The sequence below is a fragment of the Coturnix japonica genome, unplaced genomic scaffold (assembly GCF_054131305.1).
Source record: "Coturnix japonica strain WE unplaced genomic scaffold, WE-NBRP24 Scf085, whole genome shotgun sequence".
Taxonomy (NCBI): Eukaryota; Metazoa; Chordata; class Aves; order Galliformes; family Phasianidae; genus Coturnix; species Coturnix japonica.
This window is the reverse complement of record NW_028188988.1, coordinates 165,052-190,211: the sequence shown is the minus strand read 5'-3', so window position 1 is coordinate 190,211 and position 25,160 is coordinate 165,052. Positions and strand designations below refer to the sequence as shown.

General features: G+C 51.2%; 2 protein-coding genes across 2 annotated transcripts in view; one reads left to right on the top strand and one right to left on the bottom strand.

Annotated features, from left to right (window-relative positions):
* Window positions 1-1,534: 1,534 nt before the first annotated feature.
* Window positions 1,535-13,577, bottom strand: SAE1 (SUMO1 activating enzyme subunit 1). Its single transcript, XM_085534545.1, has 4 exons — window positions 13,420-13,577; window positions 6,824-6,935; window positions 4,287-4,460; window positions 1,535-1,707 (listed from the first exon to the last, which is right to left on the bottom strand). The coding sequence occupies exons 1-4, from the start codon at window positions 13,530-13,532 to the stop codon at window positions 1,561-1,563; spliced, it is 546 nt and encodes a 181-aa protein (XP_085390671.1). The 5' UTR covers window positions 13,533-13,577; the 3' UTR covers window positions 1,535-1,560.
* A 3,716-nt stretch (window positions 13,578-17,293) lies between these two features.
* The window catches only part of LOC146751483 (zinc finger CCCH domain-containing protein 4-like), a 33,299-nt gene continuing 25,432 nt past the window's right edge, over window positions 17,294-25,160 (top strand). The window contains 1 exon segment of the mRNA XM_085534543.1: window positions 17,294-17,664. Coding sequence (XP_085390669.1) covers window positions 17,498-17,664 — 167 coding nt within the window. The 5' untranslated portion in view covers window positions 17,294-17,497.

The window sequence follows — 25,160 nt, the reverse complement described above, 5'->3', positions numbered from 1 at the left end:
CCCCAATATGGGTCTCATTGACCCCATATAAGAGACCCAGACCCTATAATGGGGGGCCAGGACCTGATATAGGGGATCCAGGATCTGATATAGGGGATCCAGGACCTGATATAGGGGATCCAGGATCTGATATAGGGGATCCAGGACCTGATATAGGGGATCCAGACCTCAATATGGGGCTCATTGACCCCATATAAGAGACCCAGACCCTATTATAGGGGGCCAGGACTTGATATAGGGGATCCAGGACCTGATATAGGGGATCCAGACCACAATATGGGGCTCATTGACCCCATATAAGAGACCCAGACCCTATAATGGGGGGCCAGGACCTGATATAGGGGATCCAGGATCTGATATAGGGGATCCAGGACCTGATATAGGGGATCCAGGATCTGATATAGGGGATCCAGGACCTGATATAGGGGATCCAGACCCCAATATGGGGCTCATTGACCCCATATAAGAGACCCAGACCCTATTATAGGGGGCCAGGACTTGATATAAGGGATCCAGACCCCAATATGGGGCTCACTGACCCCATATAAGAGACCCAGACCCTATTATGGGGGCCAGGACCTGATATAGGGGATCCAGGACCTGATATAGGGGATCCAGGCCCCAATATGGGGCTCACTGACTCCATATAAGAGACCCAGACCCTATTACAGGGGGCCAGGACCTGATATAGGGGATCCAGACCCCAATATGGGGCTCATTGACCCCATATCATAGACCCAGACCCTATAATGGGGTGCCAGGACCTGATATAGGGGATCCAGACCCCAATATGGGGCTCACTGACCCCATATAAGAGACCCAGACCCTATTATGGGGTGCCAGGACCTGATATAGGGGATCCAGACCCCAAAATGGGGCTCATTGACCCCATATAAGAGACCCAGACCCTATTATAGGGGGCCAGGACCTGATATAGGGGATCCAGGACCTGATATAGGGGATCCAGACCCCAATACAGGGCTCATTGATCCCATATAAGAGACCCAGACCCTATTATAGGGGGCCAGGACCTGATATAGGGGATCCAGACCCCAATATGGGGCTCACTGACCCCATATGAGAGACCCAGACCCTATTATGGGGGGCCAGGACTTGATATAGGGAATCCAGACCCCAATATGGGGCTCATTGACCCCATATCATAGACCCAGACCCTATTATGAGGGACCAGGACCTGATATAGGGGATCCCGGACCTGATATAGGGGATCCAGACCCCAATACAGGGCTCATTGACCCTATATAAGAGACCCAGACCCTATTATGGGGGGGGGCAGGACCTGATATAGGGGATCCAGACCCCAATATGGGGCTCATTGACCCCATATAAGAGACCCAGACCCTATTATGGGGGGCCAGGACATGATATAGGGGATCCAGACCCCATATAAGAGACCCAGACCGTATTATGGGGGCCAGGACCTGATATAGGGGATCCAGACCCCAACATGGGGCTCATTGACCCATTACTATTAAGGGGGGGCCAGGAGCTACCCCATATATCACATAGCCCCAAAATTGGCCTTTTTAACCCCAAAACTCACTCGACGAAGTCGTGCTCCCCCAGGTCCGCAAAGGTGTAACCGTGATAACCAAAGACGTCGCCCGCAAAGAACTTGATCCCGTTTTGGTGGCAGATTTGGTCGATTCTCATCATGGCGTCCCGCGAGCAGCCGGTCACACACACCTACCCCGACCTCGTTAGCGCTAATTAACTCATCACGACTTAATTGGACCCGATGGGGACCCGGCTTCTTAATCCCGAGACTTAATCCCGATCCCTTCCCCTTAATCCTGATCCCTTAATCCCACCCCTTAGTCTCAATCCCTTCCCCTTAATCCCAATGTTTAATCCCAATCCTTTCCCCTTAATCCCAACCCTTAGTCCCAATCCCGACCCCTTAATCCAAATCCCGACCCCTTAATCTCTATCCCTTATCCTTAATCCCAACCCTTAATCCCAATCCCGACCCCCTAATCGGAATCCCGACCCCTTAATCCCAATGTTTAATCCCTATCCCTTCCCCTTGATCCCAATCCCTTCCCCTTAATCCCAACCCTTAATCCCAATCCCGACCCCTTAATCCCAATCCCAACCCCTTAGTCCCAATCCCGACCCCTTAATCCAAATCCCGACCCCTTAATCTCTATCCCTTATCCTTAATCCCAACCCTTAATCCCAATCCCGACCCCCTAATCGGAATCCCGACCCCTTAATCCCAATGTTTAATCCCTATCCCTTCCCCTTGATCCCAATCCCTTCCCCTTAATCCCAACCCTTAATCCCAATCCCGACCCCTTAATCCCAATCCCAACCCCTTAATCCCAATCCCTTCCCCTTAATCCCAATGTTTAATCCCTATCCCGACCCTTTAATCCCAATCCCAACCCCTCAATCCCAATCCCTTCCCCTTAATCCCAACCCTTAATCCCGATCCTTTCCCCTTAATCCCAATCCCAACCCCTTAATCCCAATCCCTTCCCCTTAATCCTAATCCCTTAATCCCACCCCTTAGTCTCAATCCTTTCCCCTCAATCCCAATTGCAACCCCTTAATCCAAATCCCAACCCCTCAATCCCAATCCCGACCCCTTAATTCCAACCCTTAATCCCAATCCTTTCCCCTTAATCCCAATGTTTAATCCCTATCCCTTCCCCTTAATCCCAATCCCAACCCCTTAGTCCCAATCCCGACCCCTTAATTCAAATCCCGACCCCTTAATCCCAATGTTTAATCCCTATCCCTTCCCCTTAATCCCAATCCCAACCCCCTAATCTCAATCCCTTCCCCCTAAGACAAATCCCGACCCCTTAATCTCTATTCCTTCCCCTTAATCCCAACCCTTAATCCCGATCCTTTCCCCTTAATCCCGATCCCTTCCCCTTAATCCCAATGTTTAATCCCTATCCCTTCACCTTAACCCCAATGTTTAATCCCTATCCCTTCCCCTTAATCCCAATCCTGACCCCTTAATCCCAATCCCTCCCCCTTAATACCAATGTTTAATCCCAATCCCGACCCGTTAATCCCAACCCTTAATCCCGATCCTTTCCCCTTAATCCCAATGTTTAATCCCTATCCCTTCCCTTAATCCCAATCCCAACCCCTTAATCTCGATCTCTTCCCCTTAATCCCAATGTTTAATCCCAATCCCGACCCCTTAATCCCGATCCCTTCCCCTTAATCCAAATCCCAACCCCTTAATCCCAAGACTTAATCCCAATCCTTTCCCCTTAATCCCAATCCCGACCCCTTAATCCGAAAACTTAATACCAATCTTTCCCCCTTAATCCCAATCCCTTCTCCTTAATCCCAATCCCTTCCCCTTAATCCCAATCTTTCCCCATTAATCCCAATCCCTTCCCCTTAATCCCAATCCCTTAATCCTAATCCCTTAATACCACCCCTTAGTCTCAATCCCTTCCCCTCAATCCCAATCCCATCCCGTAATCCCAATCCCATTTCATAACCTCAATCCCATCTCGCAATCCCAATCCCATCCCATAACCCAATCCCATAATCCTAATCCCATAATCCCAATCCCATCCCATAATCCCAATCCCATAATCCCAATCCTATAATCCCAATCCCATCTCATAATCCCAATCCCATCCCATAATCCCAATCCCATCTCGTAATCCCAATCCCATAACCCCAATCCTATAATCCCAATCCCATAATCCCAATCCCATCCCATAACCCCAATCCCATGGTCCTAACCCCATAATCCCAATCCCATCTCATAATCCCAATCCCATAATCCCAATCCTATTCCCAATCCCATCCCATAATCCCAATCCCATCTCATAACCCCAATCCCATAATCCCAATCCTATTCCCAATCCCATCTCATAATCCCAATCCCATAATCCCAATCCCATAATCCCAATCCCATCCTGTAATCCCAATCCCATCTCATAACCCCAATCCCATAATCCAAATCCTATTCCCAATCCCATCTCATAAACCCAATCCCATCCCATAATCCCAATCCCATCCTGTAATCCCAATCCCATAATCCCAATCCCATCTCGTAATCCCAATCCTATAATCCTAATCCCATAATCCCAATCCCATTCCATAATCCCAATAAACCCACGACTTCAAGATCCTTTAAGAATCCTTTTAACACAAAAAAATGGGGCAAAACCCCCCAGTTTTCATACACAACCCCCCCCAAAACCCACCCAGGAGCCCTACGACCCCCATCAACTCATCCCTTCCCCCCATTTTCCTCCTAAATCCCCCATTTTTGGGACTCTCACAGCATCGAATTGGGTGAAGAAAGCTTCGGGTTTGCTCTCGACGTTTTCGGGGTCGGCCTTGACATCCACCATAGGGTTGAGGTTCTGGGCCCGTTCCAGCGACGCCTCGGCCCTATTACGCCCCACAGAACCAGCAGGAACCAGGAATTGTGCCCGTGTGTCCTCAGGAGACACCTAAAATGGGGAGAAATAAGGGAATTTAGGGGTTATCCTGAGCCTGAGAGGGTAGAAATGGGGTTTATGGGGGGCAGAGAGCACTTCTGGTGCCCGAAATGGATGAATTTCCCCCTCGGTTTACCCCAAAATTGAGATATTTCCACCCAAAATAGTGATTCTAGGAGCAGTGGATGCCCCAAAATGGAGCAATTTGTACCTTTAAGTGACCCAAAACAGGACAATTTCCCCCCAAAAAGAGCATTTTCACAGCAAAAAAAAGTTTAAAACCCCCAAAATTGAACAATTTCCCTCTTATAACCCTCTAAAACTGAACAATTTCCCCTTTAAAACCCCTAAAATCAAACAATTTCCCCCTTAAAACCCCGAAAACTGAACAATTTCCCTCTTATAACCCCCTAAAATTGAACAATTTCCCCCTTAAAACCCCTAAAATCGAGCAATTTCCCTTTTAAAACCCCTAAAATCGAGCAATTTCCCTCTTAAAACCCCTAAAATTGAACTATTTCCCCCTAAAAACCCCTAAAATCGAGCAATTTCCCTCTTAAAACCCCTAAAATCGAGCAATTTCCCTTTTAAAACCCCTAAAACTGAACAATTTCCCTCAAAAGAGCATTTTTGAGGGGGGAAAAGGGGGCTTAAATGTCCCAAAACAGAACATTTTCCCCTTCAGATGCCCCAAAACTGCCCCATTTCACCCCAAAAAACCCCATTTTGATGGTAGGAATCCCTTCAGGTGCCCCCAAAGACCCCAATTTCCCCCTTTTTCACCCCAAAAAGCCCCCCAAAATGAAACATTTTCCCCTTCAGATGCCCCAAAATGGAACATTTTCCCCTTCAGATGCCCCAAAACTGCCCCTTTTCACCCCAAAACTGCCCCTTTTCACCCCCAAAACCCCCTATTTTCACACTAGGAATCCCTTCAGGTGACCCCAAAGACCCCCAAAACCCCATTTTTCACCCCAAAAAGACCCCAATTTCCCCTTTTTTTACCCCCAAAAGACCCCAAAATTGCCCTTTTTCACCCCAAAAACCCCAATTTCGACACCAGGAATCCCTTCAGGTGCCCCCAAAAACCCCAATTTCCCCCCTTTTTACCCCAAAATCGCCCTTTTTCACCCCAAAAAGACCCCAAAATTGCCCTTTTTCACCCCAAATGCCCCAAAATCGCCCTTTTTCACCCCCAAAACCCCCCAAAATCGCCCTTTTTCACACCAAAAAACCCCATTTCGACACCAGGAATCCCTTCAGGTGCCCCCAAAGACCCCAAAAACCCCATTTTTCACCCCAAAAAGCCCCCAAAATCGCTCTTTTTCACCCCAAAATTGCCCTTTTTCACCCCAAAACTGCCCATTTTCACCCCAAAAACCCCCATTTTTACACTAGGAATCCCTTCACGCGCCCCCAAAGACCCCAAAATCGCCCTTTTTCACCCCAAAAACTGCCCATTTTCACCCCAAAAACCCCCATTTTTATACTGGGAATCCCTTCAGTTACCCCCAAAGACCCCCAAAACCCCATTTTTCACCCCAAAAAGACCCCAATTTCCCCCTTTTTCACCCCAAAAAACCCCATTTCGACACCAGGAATCCCTTCAGGTGCCCCCAAAGACCCCAATTTCCCCCCTTTTTACCCCAAAAAGACCCCAATTTCCCCCTTTTTCACCCCAAAAAGCCCCATTTCGACACCAGGAATCCCTTCAGTTGCCCCCAAAGACGCCAAAACCCCATTTTTCACCCCAAAAAGACCCCAAAATTGCCCTTTTTCACCCCCAAAAGACCCCAAAATCGCCCTTTTTCACCCCAATTTCCCCCTTTTTCACCCCAAAAAACCCCATTTCGACACCAGGAATCCCTTCAGTTGCCCCCAAAGATCCCAATTTCCCCCCTTTTTACCCCAAAATCGCCCTTTTTCACCCCAAAACAGAACATTTTCACCCCCAAAAACCCCATTTCGACACCAGGAATCCCTTCAGTTGCCCCCAAAGACCCCAAAATCGCCCTTTTTCACCCCAAAAAACCCCATTTCGATGCCAGGATTCCCTTCAGTTGCCCCCAAAGACCCCAAAAACCCCATTTTTCACCCCAAAATCGCCCTTTTTCACCCCAAAATTGCCCTTTTTCACCCCAAATGCCCCAAAATCGCCCTTTTTCACCCCAAAAAGACCCCAAAATCGCCCTTTTTCACCCCAATTTCCCCCTTTTTCACCCCCAAAAAGACCCCAAAATCGCCCTTTTTCACCCCAATTTCCCCCTTTTTCACCCCCAAAAAGACCCCAAAATCGCCCTTTTTCACCCCAAAATCGCCCTTTTTCACCCCAAATGCCCCAAAATCGCCCTTTTTCACCCCAAAAAGCCCCTCACCTGCTGATGATCCATCATTGTGAGCCCTTTGACCCCAGCCAGGATCAGGTTCTTGGCCACCTCGGCCCCGAGCCCACGGAGCCCGACCAGCAGCACACGAGACGCCCGCAGGCTTTTTTTGGGGTAAAAAACACAGAAATTGGGGTCGGAGGAGAAAGTGGGGTTGGAAATGGGGGAAAAAAGGGAGTTTTTAGGTGAGATTTGGGGTAAAATCGATGGGTTTTAGGGCTGGAGGGGGGTTAATCCCATTAATCCTAATGCCTTAATCCTAGTCCCATTTAATCCCATTTAATCCCCATCCCATAAAGATCCCCATGGCCCCCTATAGCCCCATAGAGACCCCATAAAGACCCCTATAGCCCCATAGAGACCCCATAAAGACCCCTATAGCCCCATAGAGACCCCATATAGACGCTCTATAGCCCCATAGAGACCCCATAAAGTCCCGTATAGCCCCATAGAGACCCCATAAAAACCCCCATAGCCCTCTACAGCCCCATAGATCCCCCATAAAGACCCCTATAGCCCCATAAAGACCCCATAAAGACCCCCATAGCCCTCTATAGCCCCCATAAAGACCCCCAGAAGCCCCATAGCCCTCTATAACCCCATAAGACCCCCCCAGATCCCCCTCACAGCCCATAGATCCCCCATAAAGACCCCTATAGCCCCATAGAGACCCCATAAAGACCCCCAGAGCTCCCTATAGCCCCATAGATCCCCCATAAAGACCCCTATAGCCCCATAGATCCCCCATAAAGACCCCTATAGCCCCACAAAGACCCCATAAAGACCTCTATAGCCCCATAGAGACCCCATAAAGACCCCTATAGCCCCATAGATCCCCCATAAAGACCTCTATAGCCCCATAGAGACCCCATAAAGACCCCCATAGCCCTCTATAGCCCCCATAAAGACCCCATATAAGACCCCTAAACCCCTCTATAGCCCCTTAAAGCCCCCATAAAGACCCCCATAGCCCCCTATAGCCCCATAGAGACCCCATAAAGACCCCTATAGCCCCATAGAGCCCCATAAAGACCCCCAGAGCCCCCTATAGCCCCATAGACCCCCCATAAAGACCCCTATAGCCCCATAGAGACCCCATAAAGACCCCCAGAGCCCCCTATAGCCCCATAGATCCCCCATAAAGACCCCCATAGCCCCATAGAGACCCCATAAAGACCCCCAGAGCCCCATAGAGACCCCATAAAGACCCCCATAGCCCTCTATAGCCCCCCAGAGCCCCCATAAAGACCCATATAGCCCCATAGAGACCCCATAAAGACCCCTATAGCCCCATAGAGACCCCATAAAGACCCCTATAGCCCCATAGAGACCCCATAAAGACCCCCATAGCCCTCTATAGCCCCACAGAGCCACCATAAAGACCCCCAGAGCCCCCTATAGCCCCATAGATCCCCCATAAAGACCCCTATAGCCCCTTAAAACCCCCATAAAGACCCCCATAGCCCCCTATAGCCCCATAGATCCCCCATAAAGACCCCTATAGCCCCATAGAGCCCCCATATAGACCCTCTATAGCCCCATAGAGACCCCATAAAGACCCCCAGAGCCCTCTATAGCCCCACAGAGCCACCATAAAGACCCCCATAGTCCCCTATAGCCCCTTAAAACCCCCATAGCCCCCTATAGCCCCACATAGCCCCCATAAAGACCCCCATAGCCCTCTATAGCCCCCATAAAGACCCCATATAAGACCCCCAAACCCCTCTATAGCCCCTTAAAGCCCCCATAAAGACCCCCAGAGCCCCCTATAGCCCCATAGATCCCCCATAAAGACCCATATAGCCCCATAGAGACCCCATAATGACCCCCAGAACCCCCTATAGCCTTCTATAACCCCATAAGACCCCCCCAGATCCCCCATATAGACCCTCAGAGCCCCCATAAAGACCCCCATAGCCCCCTACAGCCCCATAGATCCCCCATAAAGACCCCCAAAGCCCCCTATAGCCCCATAGAGACCCCATAAAGACCCATATAGCCCCATAGATCCCCCATAAAGACCCCTATAGCCCCATAGATCCCCCATAAAGACCCCTATAGCCCCATAGAGACCCTTAAAACCCCCATCAAGACCCCCATAGCCCCCTATAGCCCCATAGATCCCCCATAAAGACCCCCCAAGCCCCCCTATACCCCCCCATAGGCCTCACAGACCCTCCAACCCCCCTATAACCCCCCATAAAAACCCCCAAACCCCTCTATAGCCCCATAGATCCCCCATAAAGACCCCTATAGCCCCATAGAGACCCCATAAAGACCCCTATAGCCCCATAGAGACCCCATAAAGACCCCCATAGCCCGCTATAGCCCCATAGATCCCCCATAAAGACCCCCAGAGCCCCCTATAGCCCCCCAGAGCCCCCATAAAGACCCTCAGAGCCCCCATAGAGACCCCATAAAGACCCCCAGAGCCCCCTATAGCCCCATAGATCCCCCATAAAGACCCCTATGGCCCCATAGATCCCCCATAAAGACCCCTATGGCCCCATAGATCCCCCATAAAGACCCCCATAGCCCCATAGAGACCCCATAAAGACCCCTGTAGCCCCATAGAGACCCCATAAAGACCCTCAGAGCCCTCTATAGCCCCACAGAGCCAGCATAAGGACCCCCATAGCACCCTATAGCCCCTTAAAACCCCCATAGCCCCCTATAGCCCCTCAGAGACCCCATAAAGACCCCCATAGCCCCATAGATCCCCCATAGAGACCCCATAAAGACCCCCAGAGCCCCATAGAGACCCCATAAAGACCCCATAAAGACCCCATATAAGACCCCCAAACCCCTCTATAGCCCCTTAAAGCCCCCATAAAAACCCCCATAGCCCCCTATAGCCCCATAGAGACCCCATAAAGACCCCTATAGCCCCATAGAGACCCCATAAAGACCCCCAGAGCCCCCTATAGCCCCATAGATCCACCATAAAGACCCCTATAGCCCCATAGAGACCCCATAAAGACCCCCAGAGCCCCCTATAGCCCCACAGAGCCACCATAAAGACCCCCAGAGCCCCCTATAGCCCCATAGATCCCCCATAAAGACCCCTATAGCCCCATAGAGACCCCATAAAGACCCATATAGCCCCATAGACCCCATAAAGACCCCCATAGCCCTCTATAGCCCCCATAAAGACCCCATAAAGACCCCATATAAGACCCCCAAACCCCTCTATAGCCCCTTAAAGCCCCCATAAAGACCCCTATAGCCCCCTATAGCCCCATAGAGACCCCATAAAGACCCCTATAGCCCCATAGATCCCCCATAAAGACCCCCATAGCCCTCTATAGCCCCATAGATCCCCCATAAAGACCCCCATAGCCCTCTATAGCCCCATAGATCCCTCATAAAGACCACTATAGCCCCATAGAGACCCCATAAAGACCCATATAGCCCCATAGAGACCCCATAAAGACCCATAGAGACCCACAGAGACCCCATAAAGACCCCCATAGCCCTCTATAGCCCCATAGAGACCCCATAAAGACCCCCATAGCCCCCTATAGCCCCCATAAAGACCACCAGAGCCCCCTATAGCCCCCCAGAGCCCCCATAAAGACCCTCAGAGCCCCCATAGAGACCCCATAAAGACCCCCATAGCCCTCTATAGGCCCCCATAAAGACCCCCAGAACCCCCTATAGCCTTCTATAACCCCATAAGACCCCCCCAGATCCCCCTCACAGCCCATAGAGCCCCCATAAAGACCCCCAGAGCCCCATAAAGCCCCATAGATTCCCCATAAAGACCCCTATAGCCCCATAGAGACCCCATAAAGACCCCTATAGCCCCATAGAGACCCCATAAAGACCCCCAGAGCCCCCTATAGCCCCATAGATCCCCCATAAAGACCCCTATAGCCCCATAGATCCCCCATAAAGACCCCTATAGCCCCATAGATCCCCCATAAAGACCCCTATAGCCCCATAGAGCCCCCATAAAGACCCCCATAGCCCCATAGAGACCCCATAAAGACCCCCATAGCCCTCTATAGCCCCCATAAAGACCCCATATAAGACCCCCAAACCCCTCTATAGCCCCTTAAAGCCCCCATAAAGACCCCCAGAGCCCCCTATAGCCCCATAGATCCCCCATAAAGACCCCTATAGCCCCATAGAGACCCCATAAAGACCCCCAGAGCCCCCCAGAGCCCCTTAAAACCCCCATAAAGACCCCCATAGCCCTCTATAGCCCCATAGATCCCCCATAAAGCCCCCTATAGCCCCATAGAGACCCCATAAAGACCCCCAGAGCCCTCTATAGCCCCATAGATCCCCCATAAAGACCCCTATAGCCCCATAGAGACCCCATAAAGACCCCCAGAGCCCCATAGAGAGCCCATAAGGACACCCAAAGCCCCCTATAGCCCCATAGACCCCCTATAGCCCCCTATAGCCCCATAGATCCCCCATAAAGACCCCCATAGCCCCCTATAGCCCCATAGATCCCCCATAAAGCCCCCTATAGCCCCATAGATCCCCCATAAAGACCCCTATAGCCCCATAGAGACCCCATAAAGACCCATATAGCCCCATAGATCCCCCATAAAGACCACTATAGCCCCATAGAGACCCCATAAAGACCCCTATAGCCCCATAGATCCCCCATAAAGACCCCCAGAGCCCCCTATAGCCCCATAGATCCCCCATATAGACCCTCTATAGCCCCATAGAGACCCCATAAAGTCCCGTATAGCCCCATAGAGACCCCATAAAGACCCCCAAAGCCCCCTATAGCCCCTTAAAACCCCCATAGCCCCCTATAGCCCCACAGAGCCCCCATAAAGACCCCCAGAGCCCCCATATAAGACCCCTAAACCCCTCTATAGCCCCTTAAAGCCCCCATAAAGATCCCCGGAGCCCCCTATAGCCCCATAGATCCCCCATAAAGACCCCTATAGCCCCATAGAGACCCCATAAAGACCCCTATAGCCCCATAGAGACCCCATAAAGACCCCTATAGCCCCATAGAGACCCCATAAAGACCCCCATAGCCCCATAGAGACCCCATAAAGACCCCCAAAGCCCCATATAGCCCCATAGATCCCCCATAAAGACCCCTATAGCCCCATAGAGACCCCATAAAGACCCCTATAGCCCCATAGAGACCCCATAAAGACCCCCATAGTCCCCTATAGCCCCCTATAGCCCCATAGATCCCCCATAAAGACCCCCAGAGCCCCCATAAAGACCCTCAGAGCCCCCATAGAGACCCCATAAAGACCCCCAGAGCCCCCTATACCCCCTTAAACCCCCCTTAAACCCCATAAGACCCCATTATAACCCCCCAACCCCCCCCTATACCCCCCCATAGGCCTCACAGACCCTCCAACCCCCCTATACCACCCCATGAACCCCCCTCACAACCCTTAGAGCCCCCATAAAGACCCCCAAAGCCCCCACAGAGACCCCCCATAGCCCCCTATAGCCCCCATAAAGACCTCCAGAGCCTCCATAAAGACCCCATAAGCCCTCTATAGCCCCTTAAAGCCCCCCACAACCCTTAGAGCCCCGATATAGATCCTCTATAGCCCCACAGAGTCCCCATATAAGACCCCCAAACCCCTCTATAGCCCCTTAAAGCCCCCATAAAGACCCCCAGAGCCCCCTATAGCCCCATAGATCCCCCATAAAGACCCCTATAGCCCCATAGAGACCCCATAAAGACCCCCAGAGCCCCCTATAGCCCCATAGATCCCCCATAAAGACCCCTATAGCCCCATAGAGACCCCATAAAGATCCCCAAAGCCCCCTATAGCCCCCATAAAGACCCCCAGAGCCCCTTATAGCCCCATAGATCCCCCATAAAGACCCCCAGAGCCCCCTATAGCCCCCATAAAGACCCCCAGAACCCCCATAGCCCTCTATAACCCCATAAGACCCCCCCAGATCCCCCTCACAGCCCATAGATCCCCCATAAAGACCCCTATAGCCCCATAGAGACCCCATAAAGACCCCCAGAGCCCCCTATAGCCCCATAGATCCCCCATAAAGACCCATATAGCCCCATAGAGACCCCATAAAGACCCCTATAGCCCCATAGAGACCCCATAAAGATCCCCAAAGCCCCCTATAGCCCCCATAAAGACCCCCAGAGCCCCTTATAGCCCCATAGATCCCCCATAAAGACCCCCAGAGCCCCCTATAGCCCCCATAAAGACCCCCAGAACCCCCATAGCCCTCTATAACCCCATAAGACCCCCCCAGATCCCCCTCACAGCCCATAGATCCCCCATAAAGACCCCTATAGCCCCATAGAGACCCCATAAAGACCCCCAGAGCCCCCTATAGCCCCATAGATCCCCCATAAAGACCCATATAGCCCCATAGAGACCCCATAAAGACCCCCATAGCCCCCTATAGCCCTATAGATCCCCCATAAAGACCCATATAGCCCCATAGATCCCCCATAAAGACCCCCAGAGCCCCCTATACCCCCTTAAACCCCCCTTAAACCCCATAAGACCCCATTATAACCCCCCAACCCCCCCCTATACCCCCCCATAGGCCTCACAGACCCTCCAACCCCCCTATAACCCCCCATAAACCCCCCCCCCAAAACGACCCCGTACCGTTTTTGGGCCTCCAACCCCCACAACCGGATCTGACGATCGTATTGAGCCGCTTCCTCCTCACTGATACCGCCGGGCCCCCCCCCTTCTCCTCCATCTTCTTTCTCCACCATTTCCCGCTCGGTCGCCTCCTCCGTTCTCCTCACAGAACGTTCGGCAATTTCCGTCAACCCACTTCGGTTCTCCTCACAAACGTTCGGTAATTTCCGCCACCCACTTCGGTTCCCTTCGTTAACAGTTCGGCACTTTCCGCCACCCTTCGGATCTCTCCGTTAACAGTTCGGAACTTTCCGCCACTCTTCGGTTCTCTCCGTTAACCACTCGGAACTTTCCGTCACTCCCTCGGTAACTTCCGCTACTATTCGGCTCCCTTCGCTATCTCTCGGTACTTTCCGTCACCCACTCGGAACTTTCCGTCACCCCCTCGGTACTTTCCGTCACCCCCTCGGTAACTTCCGCTACTATTCGGCTCCCTTCGCTATCTTTCGGTACTTTCCGTCACCCCTTCGTCTCTCCGCCCTCCATTCGGTTATCTCCGCCCCAACTTCGGCAATCCCCGCCCTCCCTTCGTGCTTTTCCGCCTTCATCATCGTTAATCTCCGCCCTCCCTTCGTCAATCTCCGCCCACCTTCGTCAATCCCCGCCCCAACTTCGGCAATCTCCGCCCCAACATCGTCAATCTCCGCCCACCTTCGTCAATCTCCGCCCTCCCTTCGTGCTTTTCCGCCTTCATCATCGGCAATCTCCGCCCCAACTTCGTTTATCTCCGCCCACCTTCGTCAATCTCCGCCCCAACTTCGTGCTTTTCCGCCTTCATCATCGTGAATCTCCGCCCACCCTTCGTCAATCTCCGCCCACCTTCGTCAATCTCCGCCCAACATCGTCAATCTCCGCCCCAACTTCGTCAATCTCCGCCCCAACTTCGTCTATCTCCGCCCCAACTTCGTCTATCTCCGCCCCAACTTCGTTTATCTCCGCCCTCCCTTCGGCAATCTCCGCCCCAACATCGTCAATCTCCGCCCCAACTTCGTGCTTTTCCGCCTTCATCATCGTTAATCTCCGCCCACCCTTCGGCAATCTCCGCCCCAACATCGGCAATCTCCGCCCCAACTTCGTGCTTTTCCGCCTTCATCATCGTCAATCTCCGCCCCAACATCGTCAATCCCCGCCCCAACATCGGCAATCTCCGCCCCAACTTCGTTAATCTCCGCCCCAACATCGGCAATCTCCGCCCCAACATCGTCAATCTCCGCCCCAACTTCGGCAATCTCCGCCCTCCCTTCGGTTATTTCCGCCTTCATCATCGTTAATCTCCGCCCTCCCTTCGGCAATCTCCGCCCCAACATCGGCAATCTCCGCCCCAACTTCGTTAATCCCCGCCCCAACTTCGGCAATCTCCGCCCCAACATCGTCTATCTCCGCCCCAACTTCGGCAATCTCCGCCCTCCCTTCGGTTATTTCCGCCCACCCTTCGTTAATCTCCGCCCACCCTTCGTCAATCTCCGCCCCAACTTCGTCAATCTCCTCCCCAACATCGGCAATCTCCGCCCCAACATCGGCAATCTCCGCCCACCTTCGGCAATCCCCGCCCCAACTTCGTGCTTTTCCGCCTTCATCATCGTCAATCTCCGCCCCAACATCGTCTATCTCCGCCCCAACTTCGGCAATCTCCGCCCCAACTTCGTCAATCCCCGCCCCAACATCGGCAATCTCCGCCCCAACTTCGGCAATCTCCGCCCTCCCTTCGGTTATCTCCGCCCCAACATCGTCAATCCCCGCCTCAACTTCGTGCTTTTCCGCCTTCATCATCGGCAATCTCCGCCCACCTTCGGCAATCCCCGCCCCATCTTCGTTTATCTCCGCCCCACCTTCGTCAATCTCCGCCCCAACATCGTCAATCTCCGCCCCAACTTCGTCTATCTCCGCCCTCCCTTCGTCAATCTCCGCCCCAACATCGGCAATCTCCGCCCACCTTCGTCAATCTCCGCCCCAACTTCGTTTATCTCCGCCCCAACTTCGTGCTTTTCCGCCTTCATCATTGTTAATCTCCGCCCCAACTTCGTCAATCTCCGCCCTCCCTTCGTCAATCTCCGCCCACCTTCGTCAATCCCCGCCCCAACATCGTCAATCCCCGCCCCAACTTCGTGCTTTTCCGCCTTCATCATCGGCAATCTCCGCCCCAACATCGTCAATCTCCGCCCTCCCTTCGGCAATCTCCGCCCCAACATCGTCAATCTCCGCCCCAACATCGGCAATCTCCGCCCCAACTTCGTGCTTTTCCGCCTTCATCATCGTCAATCTCCGCCCACCCTTCGTCTATCTCCGCCCCAACTTCGTCTATCTCCGCCCCAACATCGGCAATCTCCGCCCTCCCTTCGGTTATTTCCGCCTTCATCATCGTTAATCTCCGCCCCAACTTCGGCAATCTCCGCCCCAACTTCGTCTATCCCCGCCCTCCCTTCGTCAATCTCCGCCCCAACATCGGCAATCTCCGCCCCAGCTTCGTTTATCTCCGCCCTCCCTTCGGTTATTTCCGCCTTCATCATCGTCAATCTCCGCCCCAACATCGTCAATCTCCGCCCCAACTTCGGCAATCTCCGCCCTCCCTTCGTGCTTTTCCGCCTTCATCATCGTCAATCTCCGCCCTCCCTTCGGCAATCTCCGCCCCAGCTTCGTCTATCTCCGCCCTCCCTTCGGTTATTTCCGCCTTCATCATCGTTAATCTCCGCCCAACTTCGTCAATCTCCGCCCCAACTTCGTCAATCTCCGCCCCAACTTCGGCAATCTCCGCCCCAACATCGGCAATCTCCGCCCCAACTTCGTCAATCCCCGCCCTCCCTTCGTGCTTTTCCGCCTTCATCATCGTTAATCTCCGCCCACCTTCGGCAATCCCCGCCCCATCTTCGTTTATCTCCGCCCTCCCTTCGGCAATCTCCGCCCCAACATCGGCAATCTCCGCCCCAACTTCGTTTATCTCCGCCCCAACTTCGTCTATCTCCGCCCCAACATCGGCAATCTCCGCCCCAACTTCGTCAATCTCCGCCCCAACTTCGTCAATCTCCGCCCCAACTTCGTCTATCTCCGCCCACCCTTCGGCAATCTCCGCCCACCTTCGTCAATCTCCACCCTCCCTTCGTGCTTTTCCGCCTTCATCATCGTTAATCTCCGCCCCAACTTCGTCAATCTCCGCCCCAACATCGGCAATCTCCGCCCTCCCTTCGTCAATCTCCGCCCACCTTCGTCAATCCCCGCCCCAACTTCGTGCTTTTCCGCCTTCATCATCGTGAATCTCCGCCCACCCTTCGTCAATCTCCGCCCCAACATCGGCAATCTCCGCCCCAACTTCGTCAATCTCCGCCCCAACTTCGTCAATCTCCGCCCCAACATCGTCAATCTCCGCCCTCCCTTCGTCAATCTCCGCCCTCCCTTCGTCAATCTCCGCCTTCCCGTCGTCAATCTCCGCCCTCCATTCGTCTATCTCCGCCCCAACTTCGGTTATTTCCGCCTTCATCATCGTTAATCTCCGCCCACCTTCGGCAATCTCCGCCCCAACTTCGTCAATCTCCGCCCTCCCTTCGGTTATCTCCGCCCCAACTTCGGCAATCTCCGCCCCAACATCGTCAATCTCCGCCCACCTTCGTCAATCTCCGCCCCAACATCGTCAATCTCCGCCCCAACATCGGCAATCTCCGCCCTCCCTTCGGTTATTTCCGCCTTCATCATCGTCAATCTCCGCCCTCCCTTCGTCAATCTCCGCCCTCCCTTCGGCAATCTCCGCCCACCTTCGTCAATCCCCGCCCCAACATCGTCAATCTCCGCCCACCTTCGTCAATCTCCGCCCACCTTCGTGCTTTTCCGCCTCCGCTCGTCCCTTCCCTCCCCCCCTCAGGGCGCCGCCGGCCGCCATTTTGTACGCGCGTCCCGCCGAATTAAGGAGGGGGGGGGGGGGGGGGGGCTGTAGATCCACCACCACCACAGCGCCATATAGTGACTGTTACACCCCCCCCCCCTTCAACACGACCCCCCCCCCCCACCCCCATTATTTCCCCCCTTTATAACAGTGAATTAGGCCGATAAAATGGCCGTGGAGAACCCGAGTGTCCCCCCAGCAGCCGCCGCTTCCCCCCCAAGCCCTCACGCCGCCCCCCCACCTCATGATGGAGGAGGGGGGGGGGGGAGTTGCGGCCTACACCACCAACACCCCCGGGCGCCGCCGTTCCACGTTCAACACGGCCCGGACGAAAGGTCCCGTAAATCGATAATAATAATTAATAATTTGGGGGGTTTTGGGGGGTTTTTAGGATGGGGGGGGGGTTAAATATGGGGTGGGGGGGGGTTTATGGGGGGTTTATGGGGGTTAAAGTGGGGTTTTATGGGGGGTTTAATGTGGGGGGGGAGTGAGGCCTAGAGGGTGAGGTGAGGCCTAAAGGGGTGAGGTGGGGGGTTAAGGGTGAGGTAAAGTGGGGGGGGTTCTATAGGTTGAGGTGGGGGGGGGCCTATAGGTTTATATGAAAGGGGGGGGTCTTAAAGGTTGAGGTGGGGGGGTCCTATAGGTTAATATGGGGGGGGGAGGGGGAGGCCTTAAGGTTAATGTGAAGGGGGGGGGGGGTCCTGTAGGTTGAGGTGGGGGGGGTTAAGGTTGAGGTAAAGGGGGGAGTCCTATGGGTTAATGTGAAGGGGGGGGGGGGGGTAAAGGTTGAGGTGAGGCCTAAGGGTTGAGGGGGGGGGCTTAAGGTTGAGGTAAAGGGGGGGGTCCTATAGGTTAATATAAAGGGGGGGGCCTATAGGTTAATATGAAGGGGGGGGGCCTTAAGGTTAAGGTGATGTGGGGGGGGGTCCTATAGGTTGAGATGGGGGGGGTCCCTAAGGGTTAATGTGAAGGGGGGGGGGTCTTAAAGGTTGAGGTGGGGGGGTCCTATAGGTTAATATGAGTGGGGGGGGGGGCCTTAAGGTTAATGTGAAGGGAGGGGGGGGTCCCATAGGTTGAGGTGGGGGGGGTTAAGGGTGAGGTAAAGGGGGGGGTCCTATAGATTAATATGAAGGGGGGGGGGTCTCTAAGGGTTAATGTGAAGGGGGGGGTAGAGGTTGAAGTGGGGGGGGGGGGCTATAGGTTGAGGTGGGGGGGGGGCTAAAGGTTAATGTGAAGGGGGGGGGTCTTAAAGGTTGAGGTGAGGCCTAAAGGTTGAGGTGGGGGGGGGGAGTTAAGGTTGAGGTAAGGGGGGGGTCCTATAGGTTAATGTGAAGGGGGGGGGGGGTCCTATAGGTTAATGTGAAGGGGGGGCCTAAAGGTTGAGGTGGGGGGGGGGGTTAAGGGTGAGGTAAAGGGGGGGTCCTATAGGTTAATGTGAAGGGGGGGTGTAGAGGTTGAAGGGGGGGGGGGGGCCCTATAGGTTGAGGTGAGGCCTAAAGGTTGAGGTGGGGGGGGGGTCCTAAAGGTTGAGGTTAAAGGAGGGGGTCCCTAAAGGTTAATGTGAAGGGGGGGGCCTTAAGGTTAAGGTGATGTGGGGGGGGGTCCTATAGGTTGAGGTGGGGGGGGTCCCTAAGGGTTAATGTGAAGGGGGGGGGGGTCCTATAGGTTAATATGGGGGGGGGGGGGGCCATAAGGTTAATGTGAAGGGAGGGGGGGGTCCTATAGGTTGAGGTTGGGGGGGGGCTTATAGGTTAATGTTAAATTGGGGGGGGGGCTAAAGGTTAATGTGAAGAGGGGGGGGTAAAGCTTGAGGTGAGGCCTAAAGGTTGAGGTGGGGGGGGGAGTTAAGGTTGAGGTAAAGGGGGGGGTCCTATAGGTTAATGTGAAGGGGGGGGGGGCTATAGGTTGAGGTGGGGGGGGGCTAAAGGTTAATGTGAAGGGGGGGTCCTATAGGCTAATGTGAAGGGGGGGGGGGGGGGCTTAAGGTTAACCTGAAGGGGGGGTCCTAAAGGCTGAGGTGGGGGGGGGGCTTTTAGGATGGGGGGGGGTTATGGGGTGGGTTGGGGGTTTATGGGGGGGTAAAAGGGGGTTTAGGGGGGGTTGAGGGGTTGAAAGGTTGAGGGGGGGCCCTATAGGTTGAGATGGGGGGGTCCCTAAAGGTTAATGTGAGGGGGGGGGTCTTAAAGGTTGAGGTGGGGGGGTCCTATAGGTTAATATAAAGGGGGGGGGGGCTAAAGGTTGAGGTGGAGGGGGGGTCCTTAAGGTTAAGGTGATGGGGGGGTGGGGGGTCCTATAGGTTAATGTGAAGGGGGGGGGGCTAAAGGTTGAGGTGAGGCCTAAAGGTTGAGGGTGGGGGGGGGGGGAGGGTTATGGGGGGGGGTAAAATGGGGTTTGGGGGGGGGTTGAAATGGGGGGGGGGGTGAGGAGAGGCCTAAAGGTTGAAGGGGGGGGGGGTCCTAAAGGTTAATGTGAAGGGGGGGGGTAAAGGTTGAGGTGGGGGGGGGGGGGCCCTAAAGGTTGAGGTAAAGGTGGGGGGCCCTAAAGGTTGAGGTTGGAGATGGGGGGGGTCCTATAGTTGAGGTGGGGGGGTTAAAATGGTGTTTGGGTGGGGGTTAAAATGGGGGGGGGATGAGGTTGAGGTTAGGGGGAGTCCTATAGCTTGAGGTGGGGGGGGGGTCTAAAGGTTGAGGTGGGGGGGGCGGGGGATCCTATAGGTTAAGGTGGGGGGGGGGGCCTAAAGGTTAATGTGGGGGGGGGGGGGTAGAGGTGAGGGGGGGGGTCTTAATGGTTAAGGTGGGGGGGCAAAGGTAAAGTGGGGGGGGGGGGGGGTTAAGGTTAAGGTGGGGGGGGGCTAATAGTATAGGTATGGGGGGGGGGGTGAAGATATTGAGGTGGGGGGGGGCAGAGGTTGAGGTAAAGGGGGTTGGGGGGGGGGGTTGAGGTGAGGAAGATGGGGGGGGTCTTAATGGTTAAGGAAAGGGGGGGGGGTCCATAAAGGTTAAGGAGGGGGGGGTCCATAAAGTTTAATGGGGGGGGGTCTTAAAGGTTAAGGGGGGGGTCCATAAAGGTAAAGGAAGGGGGGGGGGGGTCCATAAAGGTTAAGGAGGGGGGGGGTCCATAAAGGTTAATGGGGGGGGGTCTTAAAGGTTAAGGGGAGGGTCCATAAAGGTTAAGGGGGGGGGGGGGTCTTAAAGGTTAAGGGGGGGGGGGGGTCTTAAAGGTAATGGGGGGGGGTCCATAAAGGTTAATGGGGGGGGGGTCTTAAAGGTTAAGGGGGAGGTCCATAAAGGTTAAGGGGGGGGTCCATAAAGTTTAATGGGGGAATAGGGGGGTCAAAGCTTTAGGTGAGGGTGGGGTGGGGGGGGGGATAAGGGGTAATTAATAGTGTTATTTATTAATGAGTTAATGGTTAATTAAGGTCACAATGTGTGAAGCATTGACACCCCCCCACACTGCCCCCCCCCCCAAAAAAAAAGAAGTTGACCCTTTTTCCCCCTTTTATGACCCAAAATGGACCCTCAAATTGACCTTTTTTCCCCCTTTATACCCCAAAATGGACCCTAAAATTGATATTTTTCCCTTTTATGCCCCAAAATGGACCCTAAAATTGATATTTTTCCCCTTTATGCCCCAAAATGGACCCTAAAATTGACCTTTTTTCCCCCTTTATGACCCCAAAATGGACCCTAAAATTGACCTTTTTCCCCTTAAAAAAGGCTAAAAAGTGGGGTTAAAATTGGGGTGAAAAGGGGAAAAATGAGGAAAATAAGTAAAAATGATGGAAATGGCTGAAAAAGTGGGAAAAAATGGACAAAAAAGGGACAGAAATGGACAAAAAAGGGACAAAATGACCAAAAATGGACAAAAAATGGGCAGAAAATGACCAAAAATGGGACAGGAAATGACCAAAAAAGGGACAAAAAATGACCAAAAATGACCAAAAAAGAGACAAAAATGAGCAAAATGGACAAAAAGGGACCAAAAAAGGGACAAAAAAGGGATAAAAATGAACAAAAAAAGGACAAAATGAGCAGAAAAGGGAAAAAAGTGACCGAAAATGGGACAGAAAATGGACAAAAATTGACTAAAAAAGGAGAGAAAAAATGACCAAAAAAAGGGGGAAAAATGGCCAAAAAAGGACAAAAAATGACCAAAAAATGACCAAAAATGGTCAAAAAATGACAGAAAGGCAAAAAATGTGATAAAATGACCCCAAAAAAGAGGGGAAAGGGGGGAAAAAAGAGTCAAAAAAGGGGGAATTTGGGAAAGGGAGAAAAAATGACCAAAATGTCCAAAAATGTCCCAAAATATCCCCAAAAAAGTGAGAAAAAGGGGGAAAAAAGGACAAAAAAAATCCCAAAGTGTCCAAAAGTGCCCAAAGTGCCCCAAAAATGGGTTGAAAAAGTCTGGAAAAAGTGAAAGAAATGTGAAAAAGGTGAGAAAAAGGCCCAAAAAAAGTGACAAAAAAGACCCAAAAAAAGTGACAAAAATGGTCAAAAAAGTGACAAAAATGGACAAAAAAGTGACAAAAATGGTCAAAAAAGTGACAAAATGGCCCCAAAAAGTGATAAAATGGCCTAAAAAAGTGACAAAAAAATGGTCAAAAAATGTGAGTAAAAGTGCAGAAAAAAGTGAGAAAATGGTCAAAGTGATGAAAAGTACCAAAAAAGTGACAAAATGGCCCAAAAAAGTGACAAAAAATGGTCAAAAAAGTGAGAAAATGGCCAAAAGTGATAAAAAGTACCAAAAAAGTGACAAAATGGCCCGAAAAAGTGACATAAATGGCCAAAAAAAGTGACAAAAAATGGCCAAAATGTGACAAAAATGGCCCAAAAAAGTGACAAAAATGGTCAAAAAAGTGACAAAAATGGCCAAAAAAGTGACAAAAATGGCCCAAAAAAGTGACAAAATGACCCAAAGTGCCCAAAAACAACCAAAAAGACCCAAAATCCCCCCAAAAAAGCTCCATTTTCAGCCCCTCCACATTTTCCCCATGACCCAAAATTGTGTTAATTTTACCCATTTATTTTATTTCTTTTTTTTAATGTTTTTTTTTTCCTTTTTAGGGTGTTTTTACCCCAAAAGCTGCCCCTAAAAAATGCCCAAATTTCAGCCAAAATGCCCCAAAATTGAAGAATTTGCCCCCAAAAATGGAGAATTTGCCTCAAAATTGTGGAATTTGCCCAAAAAGTGGAGAATTTGCCCCAAAAATGGAGAATTTGCCCCAAAAATTGGGGAATTTGCCTCAAAATTGGTGAATTTGCCCCAAAAATGGAGGAATTTGCCCCTAAAAGTGGAGAATTTACCCCAAAAATGGAGAATTTGCCCCAAAAATGGAGAATTTGCCCCCAAAAGTGGAAAATTAGCCCCAAAATTGGGGAATTAGACCCAAAAAATGGATAATTAGCCCCAAAACTCAAGAATTTGCTCCAAAATTTGAGAATTTGCCCCAAAAATGGAGATTTTGCCCCAAAAATTGAAGAATTTGCTCCTAAAAGTGGAGAAATTACCTCCAAATTGGAGAATTTGCCCCAAAATTGGGGAATTTGCCTGAAAATTGAGGAAGTTGCCCCAAAAAATGGAGAATTTACTCCAAAAATTGAGGAATTTGCCCCAAAAAGTGGAGAATTTACCCCAAAAGACGGAGAACTTGCCCCCAAAATGGAGAATTTGCCCCAAAAAATGGAGGAATTTGCCCCAAAATTGGGGATTTTGCCCCAAAATTGGGGAATTAGACCCAAAAAATGGAGAATTAGCCCCAAAAATGGAGGAATTTGCCCCAAAATTGAGGAAGTTGCCCCAAAATGGAGAATTTGCCCCAAAATTGGGGAATTTGCCCCAAGATTGGGGAATTTGCCCCAAAATTGAGGAATTTGCCCCAAAAATGGAGGAATTTGCCCCTTAAAGTGGAAAATTTGCCTGGAAATTGAGGAAGTTGCCCCAAAATTGGAGAATTTACCCCAAAAATAAAGAATTTGCCCAAAAATTGAGGAATTTGCCCCCAAAAGTGGAGGATTTACCCCCAGAAATGGAGAATTTGCCCCAAAATTGAGGAATTTGCCCCCAAATACGGAGAATTTGCCCCAAAAAGTGGAAAATTAGCCCCAAAATTGAGGATTTTGCCCCTAAAAGTGGAGAATTAGCCCCAAAATTGGGGAATTAGACCCAAAAAATGGAGAATTAGCCCCAAAAAGTGGAGAATTTGCCCCAAAACTCAAGAATTTGCTCCAAAATTTGAGAATTTGCCCCAAAAATGGAGAATTTGCCCCAAAAAGTGGAAAATTAGCCCCAAAATTGAGGATTTTGCCCCTAAAAGTGGAGAATTAGCCCCAAAATTGGGGAATTAGACCCAAAAAATGGAGAATTAGCCCCAAAAAGTGGAGAATTTGCCCCAAAACTCAAGAATTTGCTCCAAAATTTGAGAATTTGCCCCCAAATTGAGGAATTTGCCCCCAAAAATGGAGGAATTTGCCCCAAAAATGGAGGAATTTGCCCCAAAAATGGAGGAATTCACCCAAAAAATGGAGAATTTGCCCCAAAATTGAGGAATTTGCCCCAAATAGTGGAGAATTTGCCCCAAATTTGGGGAATTTGCCCCAAAAATTGAGGAATTTGCCCTAAAAAGTGGAGGATTTACCCCAAAATTGAGGAATTTGCCCCCAAAATGGAGAATTTGCCCCAAAAATTGAGGAATTTGCCCCAAAAATGGAGGAATTTGCCCCTAAAAGTGGAGAATTTGCCCCAAAATTGAGGAATTTGCCCCAAAATTGGGGAATTTGCCCCAAAATTGAGGAATTTACCCCAATAATGAAGAATTTGCCCCAAAATTGAGGAATTTGCCCCAAAAAATGAGGAATTTGCTCCTAAAAGTGGAGAATTTACCCCAAAATTGGGAAATTAGCCCCAAAAAGTGGAGGATTTACCCCAAAAATTGAGGAATTTGCCCCAAAAATGGAGGAATTTGCCCCTAAAAGTGGAAAATTTGCTCCTAAAAGTGGAGAATTTGCCCCAAAAATGGAGAATTTGCCCCAAAATTGAGGAATTTGCCCCCAAAATGGAGGAATTTGCCTCAAAAAATGGAGAATTTGCCCCAAAATTGAGGAATTTGCCCCAAAAATGGAGGAATTTGCCTCAAAATTGGGGAAGTTGCCCCAAAATTGGGGAATTTGCCCCTAAAAGTGGAAAATTAGCCCCAAAAATGAAGAATTTGCCCCAAAATTGGATAATTTGCCCAAAAATTGGGGAATTTACCACAAATAGTGGAGAATTTGCCCCAAAAATTGGGGAATTTGCCCCAAAATTGAGGAATTTGTCCCAAATAGTGGAGAATTTACCCCAAAATTGGGGAATTTGCCCCTAAAAGTGGAGAATTTGCCCCAAAAATGGAGGAATTTGCCCCTAAAAGTGGAAAATTAGCCCCAAAATTGAGGAATTTGCCCCAAAATTGGGGAATTTGCCCCAAAATTGAGGAATTTGCCCCAAAAATGGAGGAAGTTGCCCCCAAAAATGGAGAATTTGCCCCAAAAATGTGAAATTTGCCCCAAAAAGTGGAGGATTTGCCCAAAAAAATTGAGTATTTGCCCCAAAATTTGGGAATTTGCCCTAAAATTGAGGAATTTGCCCCTAAAAGTGGAAAATTAGCCCCAAAATTGAGGAATTTGCCCCAAAATTGAGGAATTTGCCCCAAGTTTGGGGAATTTGCCCCTAAAAATGGAAAATTAGCCCCAAAATTGAGGAATTTGCCCCAAAATTGGAGTATAAGTAAAGGAGAACCCTATAGGAACCCTATATGTGTGCTATAAGGGGGGTATAGATAATATATGGTCATATA

What these genes read in the sequence shown, in the direction of transcription:
- SAE1 (XM_085534545.1), bottom strand. Translation starts at nt 13,532, where the DNA reads ATGGTGGAGAAAGAAGATGGAGGAGAAGGGGGGGGGCCCGGCGGTATC. An exon ending in GGGTTGGAGGCCCAAAAACG is followed by an intron (nt 6,936 to 13,419) that starts GTACGGGGTCGT and finishes CCCCAAAAAAAG; the next exon opens with CCTGCGGGCGTCTCGTGTGC. An exon ending in CAATGATGGATCATCAGCAG is followed by an intron (nt 4,461 to 6,823) that starts GTGAGGGGCTTT and finishes TCCCCATTTTAG; the next exon opens with GTGTCTCCTGAGGACACACG.